Source organism: Neovison vison, chromosome 11 (assembly GCF_020171115.1).
Source record: "Neovison vison isolate M4711 chromosome 11, ASM_NN_V1, whole genome shotgun sequence".
NCBI classification, from domain to species: Eukaryota; Metazoa; Chordata; class Mammalia; order Carnivora; family Mustelidae; genus Neogale; species Neogale vison.
Genome location: NC_058101.1, coordinates 83,207,825 through 83,233,779, shown reverse-complemented (window position 1 = coordinate 83,233,779; position 25,955 = coordinate 83,207,825). Strand labels below are relative to the sequence as shown.

The 25,955-nt window shown below is 37.6% G+C and overlaps 1 protein-coding gene across 4 annotated transcripts in view; it reads left to right on the top strand.

Annotated features, from left to right (window-relative positions):
- INTU (inturned planar cell polarity protein) overlaps nt 1-25,955 on the top strand; it is a 79,834-nt gene extending 53,879 nt beyond the window's left edge. For 2 of the 4 annotated variants that reach the window (XM_044224015.1, XM_044224013.1), the window contains exons 8-16: nt 2,113-2,317; nt 3,760-3,813; nt 10,518-10,580; nt 11,452-11,673; nt 12,301-12,783; nt 15,100-15,197; nt 17,914-18,103; nt 21,615-21,772; nt 24,718-25,955. In XM_044224015.1, the coding sequence (XP_044079950.1) occupies nt 2,113-2,317; nt 3,760-3,813; nt 10,518-10,580; nt 11,452-11,673; nt 12,301-12,783; nt 15,100-15,197; nt 17,914-18,103; nt 21,615-21,772; nt 24,718-24,829 (1,585 nt within the window). In that variant the 3' untranslated portion in view covers nt 24,830-25,955. Of the gene's footprint in view, nt 1-2,112; nt 2,318-3,759; nt 3,814-10,517; nt 10,581-11,451; nt 11,674-12,300; nt 12,784-14,467; nt 14,641-15,099; nt 15,198-17,913; nt 18,104-21,614; nt 21,773-24,717 lie in introns of those variants that run through there. The other 2 variants (XM_044224014.1, XM_044224017.1) reach the window with 2 other exon arrangements.

The window sequence follows — 25,955 nt, the reverse complement described above, 5'->3', positions numbered from 1 at the left end:
AAGTATCACCAAATTGGCAGTAAATTTTAGTTTTTCTTTGTTCTGGTGAGAATTTGAAAGGCAAACTAAGAATATAAAGAGAAATCACAAGTAGACGGAGAGGCAGGCAGAGAGAGAAGGAAGCAGGCTCCCTGCTGAGCAGAGAGCCCGATGCGGGACTCAATCCCAGGACCCTGAAATCATGACCTGAGCCGAAGGCAGCGACTTAACCCACTGAGCCACCCAGGCGCCCCCCCCCCTTTTAAAGATTTTATTTATTTATTGATCCATTGAGTTCTTAAGACCAAGAAGCAGTATGGATCCAAGATGCTGTTAGTAGTCATTTTGTAGCAATTTTTAATAAGTTTTTTTCTAATTATGAAAGATAAAAGCACATTATGAAAAATTATAAGACTAAAAAGTCCAAAGACTTATTTTTTAAGTTGTAAGCTAGTTAGTTCCCTATAAGTTCCCTATAATGCACGGAAGATTGATTATATATTTGCAAAATTTAGTGTTTTTGTTTTTTTTTTTAAGATTTTATTTTTTTATTTGACAGACAGAGATCACAAGCAGGCAGAGAGGCAGGCAGAGAGAGAGAGAGAGGAGGAAGCAGGCTCTCCGCGGAGCAGACAGCCCGATGCGGGGCTCGATCCCAGAACCCTGGGATCATGACCTGAGCCGAAGGCAGAGGCTTTAACCCACTGAGCCACCCAGGCGCCCCAAATTTAGTGTTTTGATCAAAGATATGTTTCCTTCACTATTCCTAGCCAAACTATCAGCAAATTCTAAACAGTCTGTCTTTAAAACATATCTCAAATCCATTCATTTCTTTACATCTTCACTGTTAACCCTGTCCAGCCACCAGCATCTCTCACTACTACAGTAATCTAAATGGTTTCCTTGCCACTTTAATAGATTTCCAACTGCAGTTAAAATGATCTTTTTACATTATAATCTGGCTCCTACATACCTTTCTGATTCAGATCTCAAACCGCACCCACCCCTCTGTGCTCTTCTGTGGGTACCCTGCCCAAGTTTGTCAGCTTTTGTGCTTTTTCCTCTCACTGGATCTTCTTGATATTGGGATCTCAGCTTAAATGCCGATTCTGAAAGACTCTTCCCCAGCTTTTGATCTATCACATCCCCCATTCACATGATCCTATTCTCTGTATGGCCCTTTGTACGAGTTCATGTTTTTACTGTTTGTTCATTTGTTGTCTTTCTCCATTAAAATGTGAGCTCCACAGAAACAGAGACCTTGTCTTTTTTTAACTACTGTACCTTCAGCAGTGAGAACAGTGCCTAGAACACAGTTGGCAATTAAGCTGTTTGTTGAATGAATCCATGAATAATATTCTGATGTATTAACGGCACATATAATAGTTATCGTATTATCCAGCGGGCTATTCCAATGAAATGATGCAGGCAATGCTCTATTATTTTTGCCTGGCTAAAAACAAATGTTTAGTCTGTCTCCCCTTCCTCCCTCTCTTTGAGTTCTTCAATAGTGTTGCCTTCATTAGTGAAGAGGGGAAAATTACTTAGGCTAATTATGTGCTTTCTGTATTCAATAAGTAGTAAGTATAATAAGTACTTATGTACTAGGTACTTCACATGTGAATCAGGTTGTATTATCCCCATTTTTAGAGATGGGAACAAAAGTTCAGAGAAAGGTTAGATGATTTTCCTGAGATATCTACCTACTAAAAGCAATGAGTGATATGAGTCAAAGTCAGATATGTTCTATTACAAAACTCTAACTCTCTTTATTATTCCGTCTTGCCTGAAAGGTATTGGGAGTTTAAATGGCTAAGAGATAAGGTAAAAGCAACTTACTTTTTTTTTTCCCCCCAACAAAGTGTACTTCAGCTCATTCTGTCATAGATAGACCATTTGTGTTAGCCCTGTGGTTCTCCCATAATATCATCTACTCTGTACATTTGAAAGTAGGGTTTTGGGTAAAAAATATTGACAGGATGAACTTCTTAACACATTCCATCAGTAACATTATAGCAGTAATTCTTCATAAGGGAGAGGAGTAAGGAAGAGAGCCTATGTAAGTTGGGAAAGATCTAGTCTTCTTAGGAGCATGTAGATAACCACCATTTCACATGTTGTTCTGACTTACAGCTCTTGTTTCTTCAGTGCCTTTTGCCAGGTTGAGAATGTGCCTCGTTTGGATCATTTTTTCAACTTGTTCTTTCAAAGAGCACTTCATCCTGCTAAACTACATTCTGGTACCAGTCTGAGTGCACAACAATATGATGCTTCCAGCGCAGTGCTTTTAGACGGCCTTCCCGGAGTTCGATGGCTCACGCTTCCACGGGAAATCAAGGTAATCTCGGGTGTCATAAATAAAAATCAGAACCAGTTGCCTTGTAATTTTTTATCTTCTTTTTTAGACTTTTTGTTATTTTCAGGATTGTGGGTAAGAGTTAAAAGAAGCCATTGGTTAATTAAATAGGAGATCTAGTACAGTGAACTTAGAAAGAGAAATACTTCTTTCTAGATAGAAATTAGTTCTCTCATCTTACTTTAACATTTAAGCATTTTCCAAACTTAAAATACTTTTCATAAATGATTGTTATGCTTGTTATTGCTTGTTGTCTTAAGGAATGCGAAGGAACAATTTTAGTAACTTTGTGCATTAGCCTATAGAGTTCAGTAGTGGAAATAGCAACCTGTAAACATTAACATTTGTGAGATCAAAATTCACAAGTGGATACTTTTCTTTTTGTCCTTTAGTTTTTCACAAGAGAAACCATAGCCCAAAAAAATAGTACATGAAATATTTGCTAGATGTAGAAAAATGTAAGTCACAAATGACTAATAAGTCACAGTGTGTGAAAAGTATTGAAAGGCATGACTAATGTTTCCAAAGCTTTAGTTATCTCAGTAAGACACAGTTTGTGAAATAGTCCTGCAGAGAGTGCCCTGGCCTTTAAAAGAAAAAGGAAAAGAAAAAAAAAAAAAAGGATATCTTTTTTCCCCCCACAAATCAGGTATATGATGCAAGCTTTAATTACCAATAGTTTTCAATTTATATATACACATTACAAATTAAACTACAGATTAAATTTATTCTGTTTTCAAATTTGGAATGCTTCATGGAGGAACAAATACATGAAAGAGTTCAGGCAATTTCCATAGAAACAAAAGCTAAATCCCAAGTAAGATTTTCCTAATAACTCTGTAGGGAAGCTAAACTGTGCCAGATTCCAGGGGAATGGTTGCCTTCATGTTTTAATCCATAAATAAAGATTAAGGGTCCTTTTATATAGAACATAGGAAAGACACAGGGAAGAATGTTGATATTTTCAAAGAATCTAACTGCTGAGAAATATATAGGAAATAGAGGGGAGAAAAAAACCCCTCAAAATAGTTTGAGTACATTAAGATTGATTATTTTCCTCTTAAGAATTTTAATAGTTTCAAAAATTTTCCAACTCAAAACTGGAAAGCAGTTTTTTAACCCCAGAAATTATTTTACATTGAATACAGAATAAAGCTCATCTTAAAGCCCATAATAAATAAATAAATAAATCTCATAATAATCGAGATTTAACTGAAAAATGTATGTTAAATAAATATTTTTCTGTAATTCCAAAGCTTAATAGTAACATGTTCTATTGGGGGACATTTCTTAAATATCACAAAAGAGAAATATACTTACTCAATTCTTCAACTAATTATTAAGCACTTTTATGAGGCCATTACTAAATAATAACTGATACAAGTTAAATGGTTTGTGTTACTTTTTTTTTTCTTTTCACATAGATGGAACTAGACACAGCATTGAGTGACTTGGAGGCTGCAGATTTTGCAGAACTGGTGAGAGAACTAATGAATTTTAGGAAAGGCTCAATGTTGATTTGATATTTTATAAATCAGCCATTATTCTAAATATTTTTCAAATGAGCATGTAATAATCTTGAAATATGTAGCATTGGGTCTCTATTTTGACATGAACACAATCTATTTTGCTTGCCTTAAAATTTTTCACTCAGTTGAAAGTATTTGTTCATAAGGTATACATGATGATTAATTGCACTTATAATCTTTAAGAACTGGGCTTTGAGAGAAAGGACACACATTAATGTTAAAGTGAAGTCAATAACTGAATTATAATACTAAAGTAAGCAAAAACCCTATTGATATAATTTTCAGTTGGGAGTACCAGTATGTTTTTTAATCTTTAATATATGTATTTAATATAGATAGATAGATAGGTAGATAGATCGATCTCCTAGCTGTCCAGTAAAAAGGCCTAGAAATAGTGATCATCCCAGTGGTGATGAATGCCATTAGCACCTAGGCTATATAGCGGTACATAAATAATACTTCTTACTAAAAGAAACCAAGACTCCTAAGAGAAATGGCTGATTGCGGATTTGGGGCTAAAAATATACTAGATAAACCTGGCAACATCTTATTATTTCAGAAATCCTGAAAACTTTAAAAAATGCTGCTATGGGGTCCCTGGGTGGCTTGGTCATTAAGCGCCTGCCTTTGGCTCAATTCATGATCCCAGGGTCCTAGCCCTGCATCAGGCTCCCTGCTGGGTGGGAAGCCTGCTTCTCCCTCTCCCACTCCCCCTGCTAGTATTCCCTGTCTCGCTGTCCCTCTCTCTCTCTCTGTCAAATAAATAAATAAAATATTTTTTAAAAATATGCTGGAGTTAATAATAGGGTTCAAGTAATTACGAGACAACTTGAAGGGGCTCGCACTTGAGCATTTGTAAATGTAATAACTGCAGTAGATTGAAACCCATCAGATATGTTGAAGTCCATGAATTCATAATTGTACTCAAGAAAAAAAAGAAACTCGGGGCCCCTGGGTGGCTCAGTGGGTTAAGCCGCTGCCTTCGGCTCAGGTCATGATCTCAGAGTCCTGGGATCGAGTCCCACATCGGGCTCTCTGCTCAGCAGGGAGCCTGCTTCCCTCTCTCTCTCTCTGCCTGCCTCTCTGCCTACTTGTGATTTCTCTCTGTCAAATAAATAAATAAAATCTTTAAAAAAAAAAAAAAAGAAAAATTTCTTGGTCAACTTTGGAAGATGCGAGGGAACCAATTCATTACTGTGAAAACTGATAACAAAGAGAAAGAAACAAACATTTATCTGCCCTTTGTATCTGAACCATACCTCAACTCAAGGTTACCAAAAAGAGATGAGGGGGAATTCTCTTTACAGAAGTATTCTATTTAACATACCAAGAAAGGATGACAGAACTGGAATATTACCATATTACAATCTTCCCAATGAATTCATAGGTCTAAGCAAAGATCATCAGTTTTCTTTTCTTTTTTTTTAAAGATTTTATTTATTTATTTATTTGTCAGAGACAAGAGGGAGAGAGAGTGAGCGAGCGAGCACAGGCAGACAGAGAGGCAGGCAGAGGCAGAGGGAGAAGCGGGCTCCCTGTCCAGCAAGGAGACAGATGTGGGACTCAATCCCAGGATCCTGGGATCATGACCTGAGCCAAAGGCAGCTGCTTAACCAACTGAGCCACCCAGGCGTCCCAGATCATCTGTTTTCTAAAGATTTTGTTTATTCATTTGAGACAGAGATCACAAGTAGGCAGAGAGGCAGGCAGAGAGAGAGAGGGAAGCAGGCTCCCTGCTGAGCAGAGAGCCTGACGTGGGGCTCGATCCCAGGACCCTAATATCATGACCTGAGCCGAAGGCAGAGGCTTTAATTCACTGAGCCACCCAGGCGTCGCTCATAAGTAGTTTTTAACATCATGAAAAGAAAGACAGCCAGGTAGTATGTGGCTCATGGTGGAAGCACACAAATTTTCTATCAAATATACTTGATGAGGTCTCAAGATCTAACTACTATAGGAAATACTAGGGACAAAGGGACTTGTTAAATGACCCCATTTGGGGGAAGGAGATTATAATCATTAAAATCCAGACTATAAAACACAATAAGACAATTTCTTCAACAAATAAAAGGGAACAGGGAGAAAATGAGAGAACCTGTCAGTTACAAGAGACTTAAGAAACATATCAACCAATTTTAATATATGGGTCCTTACTTGGGTCCTGATTCAAACAGATAAATTTTTTCAATACTTATTTGAAACAATCAAGGAAATGTAACATTGATAACTGGATATTGGGTGAGAATAATTCTTTTGATGTGGTAATGGTATTATATATATATATTTTTTTTTCTAAACCCTTCTGTTTTAGAGATATATACTCTGAAGTATTTGTAGGTGAAATCATATAACATCTATTACTGGTTTTGAAATAATTCAGCAGGGAAAGGGAAGAAAGAGAGGGATATTGATGAGACAGGATTAGCCATGTGCTGGTCTTGAAGCTGGGTGATGGTGGGCACATAGGCCTAATTATACAATTCTGTTTTTGTATGGGCTGAAATTTTCAGTAAGGAAAGTTCTTTTAACAGGGACCTGGGTGGCTTAGTCAGTTAGCGTCCAAATCTTGATCTCAGCTCAGGTGTTATCTCAGGGTCTTGAGTTCAAGCCCCACATTGGGCTCCATGTGGGGCATGGAGTCTACTTTAAAGAAAGAAGAAAAGTTCTTTTTGTTTTTGTTTTTTTAAGATTGTATTTATTTATTTGACAGAGATTACAAGTAGCAGAAAGGCAGGAAGAGAGAGAAAGGAGGAAGCAGGCTCCCTGCTGAGCAGAGAGCCCAATGTGAGGCTCGACCCTGGGACCCCGGGACCATGACCTGAGCCGAAGGCAGAGGCTCTAACCCACTGAGCCACTGAGCCACCCAGGCACCCCATTTACTTTTAAAAGTAAATGGTGGGGGCAGTGGGTGGCTAAGTTGGTTAAGTGACCTGATTTCAGCTCAGGTCGTGATCTTAGGGTGCTGGGATGGAGCCCTACTTTGGGCTCCACTCAGCAGGGAGTCTTCTTGAGGATTCTCTTTCCCTGTGCCCCTCACCTCCATATGTATGCTTACTTGCTCTTTCTCAAATAAATAAATAAATCCTTAAAAAAAAAAAAAAGTAAATGGGAAATTAGATGTAGAAGCAGTGAGGGCTGGATCATAAGCTTGCTGGTGAAATCTTGATTGCTTCAAAGAGTAGCTTAGTTTTTTTGTGTTTTTTTGTTTGTTTGTTTGTTTGTTTTAATCAGTAGTTTTTTATTTGACAGGAAGAGAGAGTGAGAGAACACAAACAGGGGGAGCAGCAGAGGGAGAAGGAGAAGCAAGCTTCACGGGACTCCATCCTAGGATGCCAGTATCACAATCTGAGCTGAAGGCAGACCCTTAACCCACTAAGCCACCCAGGTGCCCCAAGAATAGTTTAGTCTTAACTAAGATCCTGAGCAAATGGAAGCATATTTTGTTTGTAAAAATAATGGAAACTTAAACATGGTGAACTCTTCATAGGTCATAAATCTTTTCACTGATGGAGAATGTTTAGATAGACACAAAGCATTAGGAACAGCTTAAAGTATTAAAAATTCCAGGTTTTAGGAACTTAAATCTAATAGGTTTCATTAAAAGTCTAATTCCTGGTTTATGTAACATCATAATGAACATTGGAACTAACAATATTTTCTGTGGTTAGAAAAAGTTCTATTGGGATTCCTTGGATACAACATCAAGACACAACATATATAAAGAAAGAAGAAAACTGATAAACTGAGAATGTCAGATGGTACTACTAGAAAACAGTTTGCAGTTTCTTAATAACCTAAATATACAACTACCGTATGATTCAGCCATTCTGTTCTTCTAATTACCCCAGAGAAATGAAAGCCTATGTCAGTACAAGACCTATACACAAACATTCATAACAGCTTCATTTGTGATAGCCAAAAACTGGAAAAAATTCAAGTAACTCAAGTGTCCCTCAGTGTCTTGATAGGCAAATTGTGGTATGTTCATGCAAGGAAATACTACCCAGTGAAAAATTTAGCAAGAGTGTTGATGGAATTGTTATATATCTTGATGTTGATGACACTTAACATAACTATGCACATTTGTCAAAATTGGCAGAACAGGGGCACCTGGGTGGCTCGGTTGGTTAAGTGGCCAGCTCTGGGTTTTGGCTCAAGTCATGATCCCAAGGCCCTGAGATCAAGCCCCGCATCGGGCTCCTTGCTCATGGTGGAGTCAGCCTGAGGATTCTCTCCTCTCTCTCTACCCTTCCCCCAAGCCCAACTCTCAATTAAATAAAAATATCTTTTTTTAAAGCTTGCAGAACAATTCACAATGAATTTTACCTTAAAAAATGAAAATAAGGATTTATTCTAAACTTTTTGTGAAATTAGATTTAAGATTTAATCTTACATCCTAATTTTGTTTTCTTTAGTTTTTAAAATTATTATTAGGGTATAATTTATATTTGGTAAATAATTCTGTGCCCCTTTATAGTCAGTCCCTCTCCCTACCTACTTCCAGCCCTTGGCAACTACTGATTTGTTATTGTCCCCATGGGTTTTACTTCTTCTGGAATGCCCTATAAACTGAATTAGATAATAGATAATTTTGAGGGGCCTGACTTAGTTCAGTTAGCATAGTTCATTTGAGATTCATTCATGCCACTGTATGCATCTATAGTTTAGTCCCTTTTACTCCTCAGTAGTATTCCATTGTATGAATGTTTTACATTGTTTATCCATTTTCCAACTGAGAAAGATTTAGGTTTTTTCTCGTTTTTTAGTTTTTTTTTTTTTTTAAATATTTTATTTATTTATTTGACAGACAGAGATCACAAGTAGGCAAATGTCGCCCTCAACCCGCAAGGACAACAAGAAGCCCCGGTTCTTCTCTCTCTTTATTTCCGCAAGTCTACACATTTACATACGTTTACATGACCAATCAGTGAGCAGGGTGACCAATAAGGGGCCAAGCAATGGGGAGAGCCAATGAGAGTCCTGTTACTATGCTGATTAAATTTGAAACAGCCAATGACTATGTCGTCCTTTAGGCGAGCTACTTGCAGCGTATTTTGCTGGAAGTGAGCCAAGCGCCATTATGGCGGGGACTTTCCCGGCTGGAGGCGGCCGGACAGGCAAAGAGGCAGGCAGAGAGAGAAGAGGAAGTAGGCTCCCCGCTGAGCAGAGACCCCGATGCGGGGCTCCATCCCAGGACTCTGGGATCATGACCCAAGCCGAAGCAGAGGCTTTAACTCACTGAGCCACCCAGGCGCCCCTCGTTTTTTAGGTTTCATTGTTTTGGGGTTTTTTTAGATTATTAAAGTAATACATGCATAATTGGGTAAAATGTAAGCATGGTTATTAAAAACAAATGTCCTCCCTCTTCATCCCCCCCGATCTATCTCTAATTTAACTTTTCTTACAGTTTGAAACATATTCTTCCATAAGAAACATATTCTTTTTTTATACTCATAGGTACACACAAACCAGCACATGTGTATACACGTACATGTATATCATTGAGGATGCTGTTCTTTTTAAAAAATTAGATCATAGGGGCGCCTGGGTGGCTCAGTGGGTTAAGCCACTGCCTTCGGCTCAGGTCATGATCTCAGGGTCCTGGGATCGAGCCCCGCATCAGGCTCTCTGCTCAGCGGGCAGCCTGCTTCCCTCTCTCTCTCTATTTCTGCCTGCCTCTCTGCCTACTTGTGATCTCTCTCTGTCAAATAAATAAATACAACTCTTTAAAAAAAAATTAGATCATAATGAATATTTTGTTCTGTAGCTTGCAGTCTTTGCTCAACAGTATACCCTAAAACCTTTTGTGCCTGCTCATATAGATCAACCTTATTTTTTTAACAGACCTATGATAGTCTATAGTGTGAACGTACCTAATTTTGTTAACCATTCTCCATTGTGGCACTTGACTTTACCTCCAGTTTTTGCCTTTTACAAATAGTTCTGCTATTTAACTTTCTATACAAAAATCTTGATTATCCTGTTTGAGCATTTCTGTAGATTTTTGGAACTGAAATTACTCAAAGGGTTTGTGTATTTTATTTATATATATATATACTAATCAGTTGTTCCCAAATAGGTTTTATCAAATTATACCTTTAAAAATATTATTTGGGGGCACCTGAGTGGCTCAGTGGGTTAAAGCCTTTGCCTTCTGCTCAGGTGGTGATCTCAGGGTCCTGGGATCGAGCCCCGCGTTGGGCTCTCTGCTCAGCAGGGCACCTACTTCCCTTCCTCTCTCTCTGCCTGCCTCTCTGCCTACCTGTGATCTCTGTCTGTCAAATAAATAAATAAATAATCTTTTTAAAAAATTATTTGGTAATATGGGATATTTTAGATGATATATAGTAGAAGCTTTTTGCCTTGATAGACTTGTTTCAATCCCTCTTGTAGTAACTAACCATATGTTCTATTCTTAGATATCTCTAATCAACAGTATGGTAAAAGATTAAAAAATAAAATTGTTTTCCATCAAAAATTCATGCACATTATCTTTCTTCCTAATACCCTTGCATATTCATTTCTAAAGAAGGCAGTATGAAAAGTTCAGTTACTAAACAATGTAATTGCCATTTTAACCATTGTAGCTTAACTAAGATGTTTTTTACCATGAAAAAACAGAATATAAATCCACTGTGGTTTTTCTTCCCCAGTCTGAGGATTACTATGACATGAGGCGGCTGTATACAATTTTAGGGTCTTCTCTATTTTACAAGGTAGGTTGAAACTTGAAATTTTTATAAATGTCCAACTGCTATATGAACAGACCTAAAACAAATTTTCTCAAACTTCTACAAACATGAAAATACATTTCTTCCTTTTCCTTTGAAACTTGTTACTATTAGATTAAGGTCTTAAAAAAAACGAGCAACAACAACAAAAACCAAAACACTGGTACCTACATATTTACAAATACAATAAATATTTCTGATGTAAATGATCTAAAGCAAACTGATCTAACCTGATCTAAAACATTTGTGGATGTGTAAAGGAGAAACAATACTCAAGGGACCAAATGTGTAAGAGAGAAAAGCAGTATTTTAATGATTTCTTTTTGCAGCAGTGAGTGTACTTTTTTCTTATCTTCAACATAACCCTGTATCTTTTTAGTAAATCTAACAATTAGTTGACTTCCATATATGGCAAATTAAGCATCAAATGAATTTAAGTATTTTCATATTTCAAGATTTTTAAACAATTTAAAACCTATCTAAAAAAGAATCTGACAAAACAGAATGGTACACAGTGAAAACTAGGTCTCTCCTCACCTTACCTCTTGCTTTTGCTTCTCTTCTCCACTTTCCATCCTCAGAATTCAGTTCTTTTCTAATGTTGCCAAACACTCGGGCTTATGTTACTCAGGTGATCTGGTTTTGCGCTTAAGTCTATCTGTTGTAGACTTGACTTTTCGTAAATCCTGGATCTCTAATTGACCTCAGGAAAAAAAAAATTTATCTTTACTGTATCTTTATTCCATTTGAAACTGGAATATTTTAAGCCAACTGAAGTACCTATGCAACTCTTAGAAATATGGCATTATTGCTTTATATCACTAGTTGACTTTTGTTCTTTGTGGTTAAATTCAAGGGTTATTTGATATGCAGTCATTTGCCTAAAGATGATCTTATTGATATTGCTGTATACTGTCGCCACTACTGCCTACTGCCTTTAGCAGCAAAACAAAGAATTGGTCAGTTGGTTATATGGAGAGAGGTGTTTCCTCGACATCACCTCCAACCTTCTACAGACTCAAACACTGAAGTCTTTCAGGAACCTGAAGGGAGATATTTTTTGCTAATAGTTGGCTTGGTAAGTTTACCTTGGTTTCTGTGTGTGTGTGTGTGTGTGTGTGTGTTTTGGCCATTTGAGGGTTTTTTTGGCCATTTACTATCTAAATATATACTCAAACAAACATAATAATTTAAAATTATGAGCATTTCAGATACCAGTATTCAAGAAAATGTTATTTGTCCCTTATTCCTTTTCTTTTGCATCCCTTTAATGCTTGTGGAGAAATTAATTAATGAAACCCAGAATAAGATTTTATCAGGTCCTTAAGATCTTTTGTTCATATTTCTATAGTGGTTTTATCCTCTTGTTTGTCTTGGGAAATAGAGACATGAAAAGGATATAAAATGAGAATAAACATGGGATTGTAAATAAAAGGACTTCCAATAATTGTGGCTCTTTGAAAGCTACCTTGTGACATGTGCCAAAAAATAGTAGTTGATGGTATACCAGGAGAAGGCAGTATGATTGAAGATTTGTTTTCAAGGACAGTCAAGCAGCACTGAAAATAACTAACAAAGGGAGGGAGGAGTTTTTAAAAATCATATGATTATGCCATATGTGGTTAGTATTCATAAATGTATACATGCATGCTACATATAAACATTTTCATGTAGCTAAAGCTCTATTAATATTCTTTTCTTATAGAAGCACTATATGTTATGTGTGCTATTAGAATCTGGAGGCTGCACATCCAAAGCTATTGGGAATCCTGGACCCGACTGTATTTATGTGGATCAAGTCAAAACAACCCTTCACCAACTGGGAGGAATAGATTGTCGCATCAGTGAACAGCTAACAGCTTCTCCCAGCCCCTGTTTGTCTTGTGCTGACTGGTTCCTTACTGGATCACATGAAAAATTAGATAGTTTGACGACCTCACCTATCCTCAGTAGGCTACCAGGTACTTCCAAGGTAGCAACCTCTCCAACATGCAGAAAAATTCTTTTTGGTGACTATTCCTTAAAAGCACGTAAGCCCAGCCCTTCTCGAAGCAGTGGAGGATCTGACAATGGCTGTGAAGGTGGAGAAGGCATTGGCCTGAGCCCCCGTACTACACCAGATGCCATATGGAAGCAAAGAGAATCTCAGGGCTCTGATGGTTCGGAGGAAAGTGGGGCCTTGCTTAAGGTGTGTTCATTGAGCTAAGCTGTCTTGCCAGTTCTTATTTTATTTTATTTAAGATGTTATTTATTTATTTGATGGAGAGAGAGAAATCACAAGTAGGCAGGGAGGCAGGCAGAGAGAGAGAAGGGGAAGCAGGCTCCCTCCTGAGCAGAGAGCCCAATGTGGGACTTGATCCCAGGACCCTGAGATCATGACCCGAGCCGAAGGCAGAGGTTTCACCCACTAAGCCACCCAGGCACCCTCCAGTTCTTATTTTAAAAATGCAAGAAAATTTTTAATTTAATGTTGGGATCATTCTTCATTTGAACTACTGGTTGTTTTGGTTACTGTTGGCAAACCAGTGATTTGGAACCAAAAAGAGAAAAAAAATATCAAGTAATAAAATAGTAGCATCGAGGACAGCTGCTTGACACAATTTACAAGTTGGAAAATTGTTTAATCCTGCTTTCCCTGTTCATCTTCCTTCCGTATTCACAGTGTTAAGTGAAAACATCCTAGTTGTGGGGGATTTTACTATAAGCAAATTTGACTTTAATAGGAAAACTACTGCATTATCTTTTTCCTAGTTGTGGGGGATTTTAGAGGGCTGGTCTGGCTAAATAACCAATAAAATATTCAGCAGAAACAAAAAGAAAATCAGAAACTTATATATAAGTATATAATTGTAAAAAATACATGTAAGTGTATACTTGTAAATATTTGTGTGTATATGTTATTCTACAGATTTTTATAGGAGTTTTTTTTTTTCTTTTTTTTTAAAGATTTTGTTTATTTGACAGAGATCACAAGTAGACAGAGAGGCAGGCAGAGAGAGAGAGAGGGAAGCAGGGCCCCCGCTGAGCAGAGAGCCCCATGTGGGACTCGATCCCAGGACCCTGGGATCATGACCTGAGCCGAAGGCAGCGGCTTAACCCACTGAGCCACCCAGGCGCCGCAGGAGTTTTTTGTTTTATTTTGTTTTGTTTTTACCTGCCTCTGTGAAGGTCTGGTCTCCATAGTCAAGAATTTAAAATGTGGGGGCGCCTGGGTGGCTCAGTGGGTTAGGCTGCTGCCTTCGGCTCAGGTCATGATCTTAGGGTCCTGGGATCGAGTCCCGCATCGGGCTCTCTGCTCAGCAGGGAGCCTGCTTCCCTTCCTCTCTCTCTCTGCCTGCCTCTCCGTCTACTTGTGATTTCTCTCTGTCAAATAAATAAATAAAATCTTAAAAAAAAAAGAATTTAAAATGTGATTATAAAATAAAGAGAATGTTCAGTTTTCAGGTTGTTTATTTTTATCATTTTTCCATGTTTTTTTCTCCACGAAAATACCATGATACATGCAAATGATCATCAAAGTAACCACACTGGGGGATGTTATGCTTATTCTAATGATGCTTCTCTTTCAAAACATTTTTGAAACTCTCATTTGGGTTGTTGGAGGCAATGCCAGACAAGGCATAAAGGAGGAACCTGAGAAGGGGCACAAATAAGATCTGAGATTCTGAGTGTCATGGCATAAATAGCCATAGATTCCATCTTCTAATTCCAAACAATGCAGAACTCTTGGGAGCTTAGGTAGATGTATTTAGGAAATAAATTCTTACTATATTCATTATCCGGTCAGTGAAATTGGTAGGAAACATAATTTAGGAGGTAATAGATTTAAAGAACCATGAATAGTTCCTAAGAGAGATTGAATTCATCCCTAGGATTGAGCCATTCAACAAACTTGATTGAACACCTACTATGTGCCAAGGGCCATGCTAAACAGAGGAGATACAAAGATGGATAAGACACAGCCCATGCCTTTGAGAAGTACAAGTCTAGAGAAGGAGATAAGTACATATACATATAAAACGTAACAAAACTTGATAATTGGGGCACCTGGGTGGCTCAGTGGCTTAAGCCACTGCCTTCGGCTCAGGTCATGATCTCAGGGTCCTGGGATTGAGTCCCGCATCGGGCTCTCTGCTCAGCAGGGAGCCTGCTTCCCTCTCTCTCTCTCTGCCTGCCTCTCTGTCTACTTGTGATCTTTGTCTGTCAAATAAACAAATAAAATCTTTAAAAAGAAAAAAAAACTTGATAATTGCTCTGGTAAGTTTTCAGGAAGAACTATCATGTCCTAAGACATGGTCCCAAGGTCACTGTTAGCAAAGGAGGTACAAGTACAAAGGATGTACAAAGTACAAAGCAAGAGGTACAAGTTAGCATCAAAAATATTTAAAGGAAACTTTGCAAAATAGTAAGTAGTTCTCTTAGAAGGATTATCAGTTTTTACACTATTTCTGCTGTTTGATTCCATTCTTAGATACAAACTGATCTACTTAACTGTATTTTTCAGGTCACTAAAAAGAAGGTTAGTCTTCCAAATCCGTTTCATTTGGGGAACTTGAAAAAGAACCTTTCAGAAAAAGACCTGGAAATATATAACACAATGAAGTAAGAAACTTCCTTATAATATTCTTTTTCACTTAAACATTGTGTCTTTAAGAAAGTTTTACAGTAAGAAAGTACAAATCCATACCATATAGAGATTTAATTCAAAAATGTAATTATGATATATCTTACATTATTAAAGGTAGTATCTATGCTAATTCACTAATGTTTTTCATTACACGTATAGGAAACATGTACTCCTATTACAAAAGGTTAAAAAAAACATAGTAATGTTTCAAACTGTGAAAGCTCCTTTTATCTCCTTGCAATGGGTAACCTCCCTTTTAGGTGTGTATATTTTTAAATTATTGTATTTACATTTTTAGACCTTAGTGGATTCTGTGGTCTGCTCCCCAGATACTCCGTAGCCCAGGGTACTCCTGCCCAGTGTTGGTGGTTGGCGGGGCTGGGGCTAATGAGTGTTAACTACACACAGTTTTCCCTCCCTGGCCTTACTGTGTTTGGAAGTTTATTGACTCATCCAAGATTATAGTATCTCCCTGGGAATAGCCCACATCCAGTGGCTAATAGATAAGTGAATACAAAGACTTGGCCCTTTGCCTAAATTCAAGACAACTCTAAAAGGCCATCCAAGCTTCAGAGTTCCAAGAGGTATCTGCGGAGACCTTTGTTTTGATTGCAGCTTCTCCTTCGCTCAGTCCTGCTTCCTGCACACTTTGTGCCACAGGTGGTGTTCCCTAAGGTTCTCCCTAATAAACTTCCTTGCTGCATATCTCTGAGAGTCTCTCACTTTCGAAAAGAGATGAAACCTCAAATTTACATTAAGTAGAGAATTCTGAAGAAAAAGGAACTGAGTAAGAGGAGCATTTTCAGCAATTTAAATTGTCTAATTATTAAAATATGAAATGTTACATATTCACTTATTGTGCATCTATTAGGTGATGACAAGCAGATCTGTCAGGATCAATTAGTATGTAACAAACTCAACTGCACACTTTTATCTGGACAAGCAAACATGTACAAATAAAAATCATACAACAAATTTCAACACTATGACCTTAATCATTGAAATGTCTTTTAGTAAGTTCAGATTTATAGATGAGAAAAATTTATAGATGATCTCCTTCCCTGTCTGTCTCTGGTTTTAAAAGAGAACCAAGGCCATAAGTCAATAATAAGAAGGAGAAATTATTCTGATCATGCAGCCTAATTAACAGTTTAATAGAAGTAGAACTAACATGGGTGATCAGGGCAGGCTCTAGGCTGGTAAGAGCTGAAATATGCCTTTTCTTTGTCCTGTGCTTGAGACTGGGGGAAAAGGAAAATAAAAACTGGAGGGATTTCTTTTAAATAGATATTAGAATTAGAATGGGGGCAGCTCCAGTGTTTGAGATGCAAATACAGAATTGCAGTCCATATGCTTAAAGATTGCCCATCAGGGGGCGCCTGGGTGGGTGGCTCAGTGGGTTAAACCTCTGCCTTCCACTCAGGTCATGATCTCAGGGTCCTGCAATCGAGTCCCACACTGGGCTCTCTGCTGAGCAGGGACCCTGCTTCCCCCTCTCTCTCTGCCTGCCTGTCTGCTTACTTGTGATCTCTCTCTCTCTAATGAATAAATAAATAAAATCTTTTTTTAAAAAAAAGTTGTGGATGAAGAGGAAAAGGCAAGGTTTAGTGGAGGAAGCTTCAGAGCTAACTAAACTCAGCCACTTAGCTTTGTGACCTCAGGCAAGTCAGGTAATCTGAGATCCCTGAAGATTGATTCCCTCATAGTTAAAATGAGGGTAGTAGGGGCACCTGGGTGGCTCAGTGGGTTAAAGCCTCTGCCTTCAGCTCAGGTCATGATCCCAGGGTCCTGGGATCGAGCCCCATATCGGGCTCTCTGCTAGGCAGGGAGCCTGCTTCCCTTCCTCTCTCTGCCTCTCTCTGCCTACTTGTGATCTCTCTCTGTCAAATAAATAAATAAAATCTTTAAAAAAAAATGAGGGTAGTAATACTATTGAACAGCTCAAAGGGTCATTATGAACATTAAGACTAAGGTATGTTGTAGCACTTCCCTGGCACAGAGAGGGCACTGAATATATGATAACTATTATTATGTTGTTGTTGCTGTTATTGTTTTTCTTTAGCTCTTCTTACCACTGGTAGAAATAAGCAGTATATGTAGATTCTGCTGGCATGTCTGAGACCTAAATAGGGGAAGAAAAGATGGAAAAGAAGAATAGAGAAATGAGGAGTAGTAGAATACAAGTAAATGCCATAGTGTTCCAGAATATTAACCCACTTTGCAGTTGGTAATAATAATTTTATTTTTCTTCAGGATCATCAGTTGGACTGTTAGGCTACTAATTTAAATATGTTTATTTTGTTGGAAGTTCTAGGCCAATACCTTATTTATGACTTGTAGGTATCTGAACCAGAAAGGAGCTGATAATTTATTACCAACTATGGAGAAAGAGGGGTTTAGCCAATTTGGGTTGTTTAGCAAAGGAACAATTGTTTGCAATTGGTATGTATTTATCCTGCCTCCCATGTGATATTTGCCCCATTAAGGAATTGATAATAGCCCTAGCCTGTATTCTAGTTAAGAAGAAAATGGGACTTAGATGTTTGGCTTAGTTTTCCTGCCCTGATTACGTTGCCAATATTATACTGTAGTTAAAAATTTGGAGTCTACAACGTTCAAAATGAAGCAATATTTTTTAAGTTTATTTAAATATCTTCTCTCTTTTTTTCTTATTTTTTTGTTCTTTTCAAGATTAACATCTGGTCCTGAGAACACACTTTTCCACTACGTTGCCTTAGAAACTGTGCAAGGGATCTTTATTACTCCGACCCATGAAGAGGTGGCACAGCTAAGTGGTTCTATCCACCCTCAACTAATAAAGAATTTCCATCAGTGTTGTCTCTCCATTCGTGCAATTTTCCAACAGACATTGGTAGAAGAGGTATAAATATAGTTTTGTCAATTTTGTTTACAGATCTCTAAATATTCTCTCTAAAAGCTCTTTAATCAGTATGTCCAACAATGACAGTTTTTATTTTAATTTTTTTTAGCAGTCACCCAGTCTAATTAGAGTACACAATCTAACTTGAGTGCCAAAAGGATTATACTCACAATATTTAACTTAAAAGCTTTGTTTCATAATAACTGATTTTAATGTCCTGGAATACTATTCCAAAAAATGGTGGACCTGTGTTTTTCTATGGCAAAGTAGAATATGGTAGTTTATAATGTAAATTAGCCTCTATATTTATTATCTGTGAGTCAGCCATTGCTCGTATAGCAGTATCTACCAGTTGTTAAGTCTGATAATTCTTTAAGTATTCTGTCAGTAGTATAAGGTGTTTTGTAACATAATAGGGTAAGGTACAGCGATAGACACAATACTGTTGCAAATCTTTTAGCCACTTGATTTATTTCTTGCTTGCTTTTTAATCCAGGATGAAGTTTCATTTAATATTTTACCTCTGCATAAGTAATAATGTTATATGTAATTAAAAAATCAACTAGATTATCTTAATGGCAAGGAAAAGTATGTGTTGATTTCTTGAAAGGGATAAACATACAGAAGTTTATTTGTCAGTGGTCAAACATCGCAGAGCCAAAACCAAAAAACAAAACTCCCCTCTGAAGATGATTGAAATGTATATAGCAATATGTGTGTTAGGAAGGCTAAAATTGAAAAAAAAAAAAAATTAAAAAAGAAGAATGCTAAAATTGGGGGCACTTGGGTGGCTGGCTCAGTCAGTTAAGCATCTGCCTTCAGCTGCGGTCATGACCTCGGGGTCCTGGGATCAAGCCCCACATTTCTCTCTCTCCCTCTGCTGCTCCCCCTCCTTTTGCTCTCACTCTGTCTGTCTGTCTCTCTCTCCAAAAAAAAAAAAAAAAGTTAAAATTGTGAAAAACTTGGGTTTAAACATAGAAGAGTATTGGGCTGGGAATGAGGAATTTTATACTGAGCCTGGATTCTTCCTATTTCCTCAGCTATAAAGTAAGTGGCCTGAATTATGTCTTATTAGAATTCATTCAGCAATAAAATTCTGTGTTTTGTAGGATTTTTAAAAATTTTCTTTCTTTCTTTCTTGAGAGAGAGCACACAAACTGGGGGTGGGGTACCAGGAGAGGGAGAGAGAGAATCTTAAGCAGGCTCCGCACTGTGCCCACAACACAAAGCTCAGTCTCACGACACTGAGATCATGACCTGAACTGAAATCAAGAGTCAGATGCTTAACCAACTGAGCCACCCAGGTGCCCCTTATAGGATTTCTCTCAGAAATTGGTATTCAGCAAAATGTTATGTCCAACCATACATATGTGTTTTGTGATCTTATGCTCCTCCTTTCCTTTTAATATAACTGATAGAGTCTTTAAGGGAATCTTTCATTAATAATTCAGTAATAGTAATGCAAATTAGTCTTTCCCATAATACTGAATTATTGAGGTATCCACTATGCACCAGACACTACTCTGGTGCTGGGGATATAGCAGTGAACAAAGTCCCTTTCCTCATGAAGCTATTACCAGTGTGTGAATGGAGGTCTGGGTTCTTGGATTCCCCCATGAAAGATTTACGTGAGGATCCATGCCTGAATAAAAATGGCCAGACGGAAGATAGCAAACACAAAGCAGTTTATTGAGGACAGTACACTCTCAAGGTGAGAGAGCAGGCAGGCCCAGAGATGGCAGCTGCACCAGGGTTAGGAGTATCTTTTCTTTTTATGTTTCCATAGTTTATGGGTCGTAGCTAGGGCAGTCTCCCACTGAGGTGGTTTCCAGTTATCTAAGGGACTCCTATGGTTGGGCATAGGTCCTTCTCCCAACTACTGGCCCTACAGGGTTCTTGCCAGAACTATCATGGTCATCTTCTTCCATGGAGGCGAGGGGCATTGAAAGCATAATCTAAATATACTATAATGAAGCTATTCATTACCCTGGGGCAGTGGTTCTCCACACATGGCTCTTGGTCTGTCAACCCAGGGCTATTGGAAGCCTTAATTTAGGCCAGGATGTTAAAAGCCGAAAAGTCAGGATGTTGTGTCCTCGGGTTCCTTTTTTTTTTTAAATTAAAGATTTTATTTATTTGTCAGAGCACAAGCAGGGGGAGAGGTAGAAAGGGACAAAGAAGCAGACTCCCTGCTGAGCAAGGAGCCCAGTGCAGGACTTTATCCCAGAACCCTGGAGTCATGACCTGAGCCAAAGGCAGACACTTAACCGACTGAGCCACCCAGTTGTCCCTGTCCTCAGGCTTCTAAAGTGTCCCCTGTTTATCACCATCTTTTCCTCCAGCCCACATCTAACTAACTGGCTACTTTATCAAAGTCTATCTTCTCAAGGGGAAAACTAATGAACTAGCAAGTAGTACAATATGTCAGGTGGGGTAAGTTTCAAGAGGAATAGTAAGATAGGATAATATTTGAATAAGGACCTGATGAAGTGAAGAAGGAAGCACGTTAAGTAGCAGGCTGGAGGCAGGGCTTCCAGACAGGGAAAACAAATTCGAGTGCAAAGCTGCAGAAGCAGGAGTGACTGAGAATGCTGGAGCGGGCCAGGAGGAGAGTGCTAGGAGTTGACATGGCAAAGGTTAGCAGGGCCGGATCGCGCATGGCCTGATAGATTGAAGGGCTTTGGGGTTTGTTCTGAAGGAGATGGGAAGCTCTTGGGACAGTTCTGGGTAGAGGAAGGACAGGATCCTACATTTTTGAAAGGATCACTCGGGCTACTGCTGTATGAGGAACAAGCTCTGTAGGGTAGAGGGTGGAAGCAGAGACCAGTCAGGAGGCTATGGAACTTCTCAAAGCAAAGAATGATAGTGGTTTCTGGATTCTGGAGGGTGAGCAAAAATGATTTGGATTAGATAAGGGTTTTGAGAGAAAGAAAAGAATCCAGAGTCACTCCACTAAGTTTTAGCCTTATAAAAAGTCTTTTTAATCCAAATGAGTCATTGTTTTGCTAATAATTTAATCAATGGGTAACTTAAAGGGGATGCATGAAAGGAAGAGACATACTGTTTTAAGTATATGTGTTTTCATTTTATTACAGAATCATCTATGAATTTAGTAACCTCACTTTTAATCTATTTATTAAGCATCTCCTTATGTACTAGCCTCTGCTGCTTCAAAACACACAAAGATGAATACCATTTGGTCTCTGGCCTGGAAAAAGCATAAAATCTACTGGGGAAGACAGACCTACAAACTACTAGCGTAATTAATGTAAATACTAATAATACAGGGCTACAAACAAATGTTTTCTGGGAGACTTTCAGGACACTGTATCCATGAAATCTCTTAGGAGACGGTATTTAAACTAAGTATGAGGAAGAATAGAAATTTTCCCACAGACCAGAACAATGTCATTCCAGGCACTTAAGTAGCCAATTCAAATCTGTATGGGAAAACATTTTAAAGTAACATTAGTAATACCAGTTAATACTAATAATACATATTAATTTACAGAAAAAGAAGGCACTAAATCGTGGAGATCATTCAGGTTCTACAAATTCTGTATCTTCTCTTAACCCTGTGAAAGAACATGGTGTGTTGTTTGAGTGCTCACCTGAAAAGTGGACGGATCAGAGAAAAGCACCACCAGTTATGGCCTACTGGGTAGTAGGGTAAGTGGGGGAAGAAAAGGATTTGAAAGGAAAGTAAAATTTAGAAAAGTGAAAGAAAAATGGTAAAAGAGAAAAGCATTTTAAAATGTAGGCATGGAATTATTAATCTAACTGTAATATATATTTTAAGGCAAGTATGTATGTATGTGGGTATGTATGTAATCTCTACAAACAGTGTGGAACTCATGAATGACTCCAAGATCAAGTTTCATGCTCTTCTAACTGAGCCAGCCAGGTGCCCCTCTAACAACTATAATATTTTCATACATTTTAGAATTTTTATTTTATTTACTAAGTATCTCCTTTAAATTCCTCTCAACTCTTTCTCTTCTTACTTTTTCTTTTTTAAAATTTATTTTTAGATTCAAGAATAATTCACATACAGTGTTCTATTAGTCTCAGCTGTACAAGATAATGATTCTGCAATTCTATAGATTGCTCCTTAAGTGCATTCCTTAACCCCACCATGTATTTCACCTATTCCCACCACCCACCTTCCCTCTAGTAACCACCAGTTTGTTCTCTGTACTTAAGACTCTGGCTTTGGGTTTGTCTCTTTTTCTTTGTTTTGCTTCTTAATGTCTACATGTGAGTGAAATTGTGTGGTATTTGTCTTTCTCGGACTGCCAAGGCTTTTTTCTATTAAAATAAAAGGCTGATTCAGTAACCTTATAAAATTATCGTAGTAATACACTAAAAGATAATGACTCCACAATTTTAATGCTACTGCTTTCCTTCCATCCCTCCTTCCCTCTTTTCTTCCGTCTCCTTTCTTTACCTCTTCCTCTCCTTCCCCCCACCCTAATCCACCAACTACAAGGGGCTGCCTGACCGTAGCCCTTGCCCACCTCTTTCCACCTTTTGTCCTTTCCGTCTCCATCCACTGTGCACAGCCACACTGGCATCCATTGAATCTTATTCCTACAGTCCCGGTGTGAAATGTTCAGCTTAACTTTGGGTGTCTGGTTCCTTGATATTCAGATCAGTGCTAGTCTCAAAAAGAGAATCCAGGATCTCTTTCCTGCATTAAGGTGGCTACTATTATTATTTTCTTGTTTGTTTATGGTCTTTCTCCCCTTCACTAGGAAGTTAAGCTTTATGAGGTCAGGAATTGTATCTGTCTTGTCCACCACTGGTAACTGCAACAGCACCTGGCACATAGTCACTTGATAAATACATCACAATTTAATAAATGGAGTTGTGCTTGGCAAAATATGGTGGTGGGAGGCATAAATAAGGCAAACATAAAGTCATAGTCATTGCATTCATAGTCTTATACCCACCAGAAAAAATATGAAATATGCTCAGACATGTATGTATTTCTGGATAGAGTTTTTTTAGATAGATTGAATAAATGAGTTGATACAACCAAATGCTATGGGAGTTCTGAGGAAGGGATAAAAATCTACATTGGGATTATGTAGGAAGGCTTATAGATTCCATTTGATCTGGTTTGAAAATGAATTAGATTTGGATAGAACATTCTAGGAAAAGGATGGGATGAACAAAGACCGAAACAAGGGAAATCATAAGGCAGGGCAGTTAAGTAGACTGATTTGCCAGGATGGTAAGGGAGTGACAGAGGCAAAGATAAAATGGAAGATCAGGTAGGAAAGCTAAGTTAGGGCCACTGTAGAGAGCCTTTAGTTCCTTACTAAGGAATTTAATTTTGAGGGAAATGTTGAGGCACTGAAGGTTCTTTGAATTGGGTTAAAGAATTGGTGGAGGAAGGGACACAGAGTTAGGTGAGACCAATGTTACTAGATACCAACCATGCAGTACTGAACTATATAACAAACGTTATCCAAAGCAGTAATCCTGTGTGTTGGTCCATGAGATTTAGAATCATCAGAGTCACTTATTAAAATCAAGAAATGCCTTTGGCCCACCCCAGACCTGCCAACAGAATCTAAGGTAGTGGTAAGCTCTTTGTGATTGTGATGTGTACCCAACCAAGCTGGAAGGAACATCAGCATAAGTTCAAGTCTGTGTAGTGTGATCAGAGCTGTGCTTTTGGAAGATTGGGCTGGGAGCCGCAAAGTGTCCCTGGTGTGGACAGAGAGAAAATAGAGATAAAAACAGTTAGGCATACATACAGGTGTATAGCAGAGCCTTAACTACATTCACAATTGGACTAGGAAGAATCAAGAGGTATTGAATTATGATGCAGATCTATATAGAATACAGAAATTTAAGGAAGTCAGACAAAATATACCTGATTTAAACTGTCTGATTTATCTATACTATTACTGACTAAATATATAAAAATTTTAACTCTTTAAAAAAATTAAATAAAGTCTTAGTGGTATTTCCAGTTAAGTATTATCTACAAAAAGAACAATCATAAAATGTTTTGTTGTTGTTATTGTTTTGTTTTGTTTTTTTAAGATTTTATTTATTTGTTTGAGAGAGAGGTAGTGACAGAGAGCACAAAGCAAGGAGGAGTGGGAGAAGCAGGCTCCCAGCTCAGCAGGGAGCTCAGTGAGGGACTCGATCCCAGGACCCTGGGAGTGTGACCTGTGAGCCAAAGGCAGACACTTAACTGACTGGGCCCTCATATAATGTTTTAATAATAATTAGCATTTAGAAAGTAAATGACCATGTTTAATAGCTATTGTACTTAATGATGGTAACACATTTGGCTGTATTTTAATAATAATGACTAAATTTAATATTTTAAAACTAAGGTATATGGAAATATATATATTGATAAAATAGGCTATTTTACTCTGGAAAAATAAAAATAATTGACCTAAGGCATTATTTATTTAAAAATAAATCTAACTGTATTTCCCCTTACTATAGATTTAGATTAGTGGCTTTTATTTCACTATGAATTCTGTCAGAAAGTAAAATAAAATAAAATAAATTGAAAGGTTGGAGTTTTTCCCCTTTGATATTTGTTTTTTGAATTTCTGAAATGAGCGTGTTCTTTTCCTCTACAGGAGACTCTTTCTTCATCCCAAACTTCAAGAACTTTATGTCTGTTTTCATGACTCAGTCACAGAAATTGCCATAGAAATGGCTTTTAAATTGTTCTTTGGATTAACCTTGTAGCTGTGTTTTCTTGATGCATGGCAACTGTGCACGGAACATTGAACGGTGTTAGAATTGCTGACACCCATACACAAGAAGATATGGGTTAGCCTCTTTTAACTGTTCAGTTTTGAACATAATATTGTTAAATATTGAGATGATATGCTCTTGGATTTGATGCACTAATCTTATGTCATATTGTGAGACTTGAAGAGATTGTTATTTCCATTTTGGTATATAATGTTAATTTATTGACTAGTTTGAAATAATGTGAAGTGTTTTATATAAAATTAATAGAGGACATATTTATCTTGAAAGAATATGCAATTCATAAGTTGCATATTATTTTCAAGACTAATAATGATATCTGGTAAAAGAATCACAAAATCGGGAGGATGTGACCAGGTCCTCTAACTAATTAGTGCTGGGACCGTGAGCAAGTTTTTGTACCTCTCTGAGTTCAGAATTTTCATTACAAATGAGATGACTGTATTGAGACCTCGTAAGTCCCTCTTAAGTAAAATGTGCAGTTTTTTTTTCTTCTTGCCTACTGCTCAGTACCTAAATTTGTCATGTCCAAGTACTGATTCCTTATTACATCAAATACTTTGCTTTAGTTTAACTGTTTTAGTAGATACCTCACCATGGGGTAAAAGAACTGAGGACTGAAAATTAAACTTATTTTTCTATTTATTTGATTTTGTGTACTCTTTCGGGTCAGCTCTATTTTGGCTAGGATATAGTTTTTAAACTATTTGTACATAAAATTTTATTATTTTTCTTTTTATTGAGATATATTCAGGTATGCACACACATTTTATATAGTTCTTGAATTTCAGGACAGCTATATGTAAATCTTTTTTAAAAGATCATGTTAAAAACACTGAAAAAGTTGGGTGAAAGAAATCCTGTGGTGACTTCTGTTAAATACTAATTTTTGCCTTATAAATATGGTTTGTTATGTAGTGGGTTTTCCCAAAGGAAATTAGGTTAATGAACAATAGTTTACTTGACCCTTAGTAGAGAATCAAAACTAATAGGATAAGAATTTTCTTTGGCTATGAGAATTTGGTAGATTGAGAAAGAAGGAAAAACATAACAAATACTGTATTTTTTTAAATTTTATTTACTTATTTGACACAGAGAG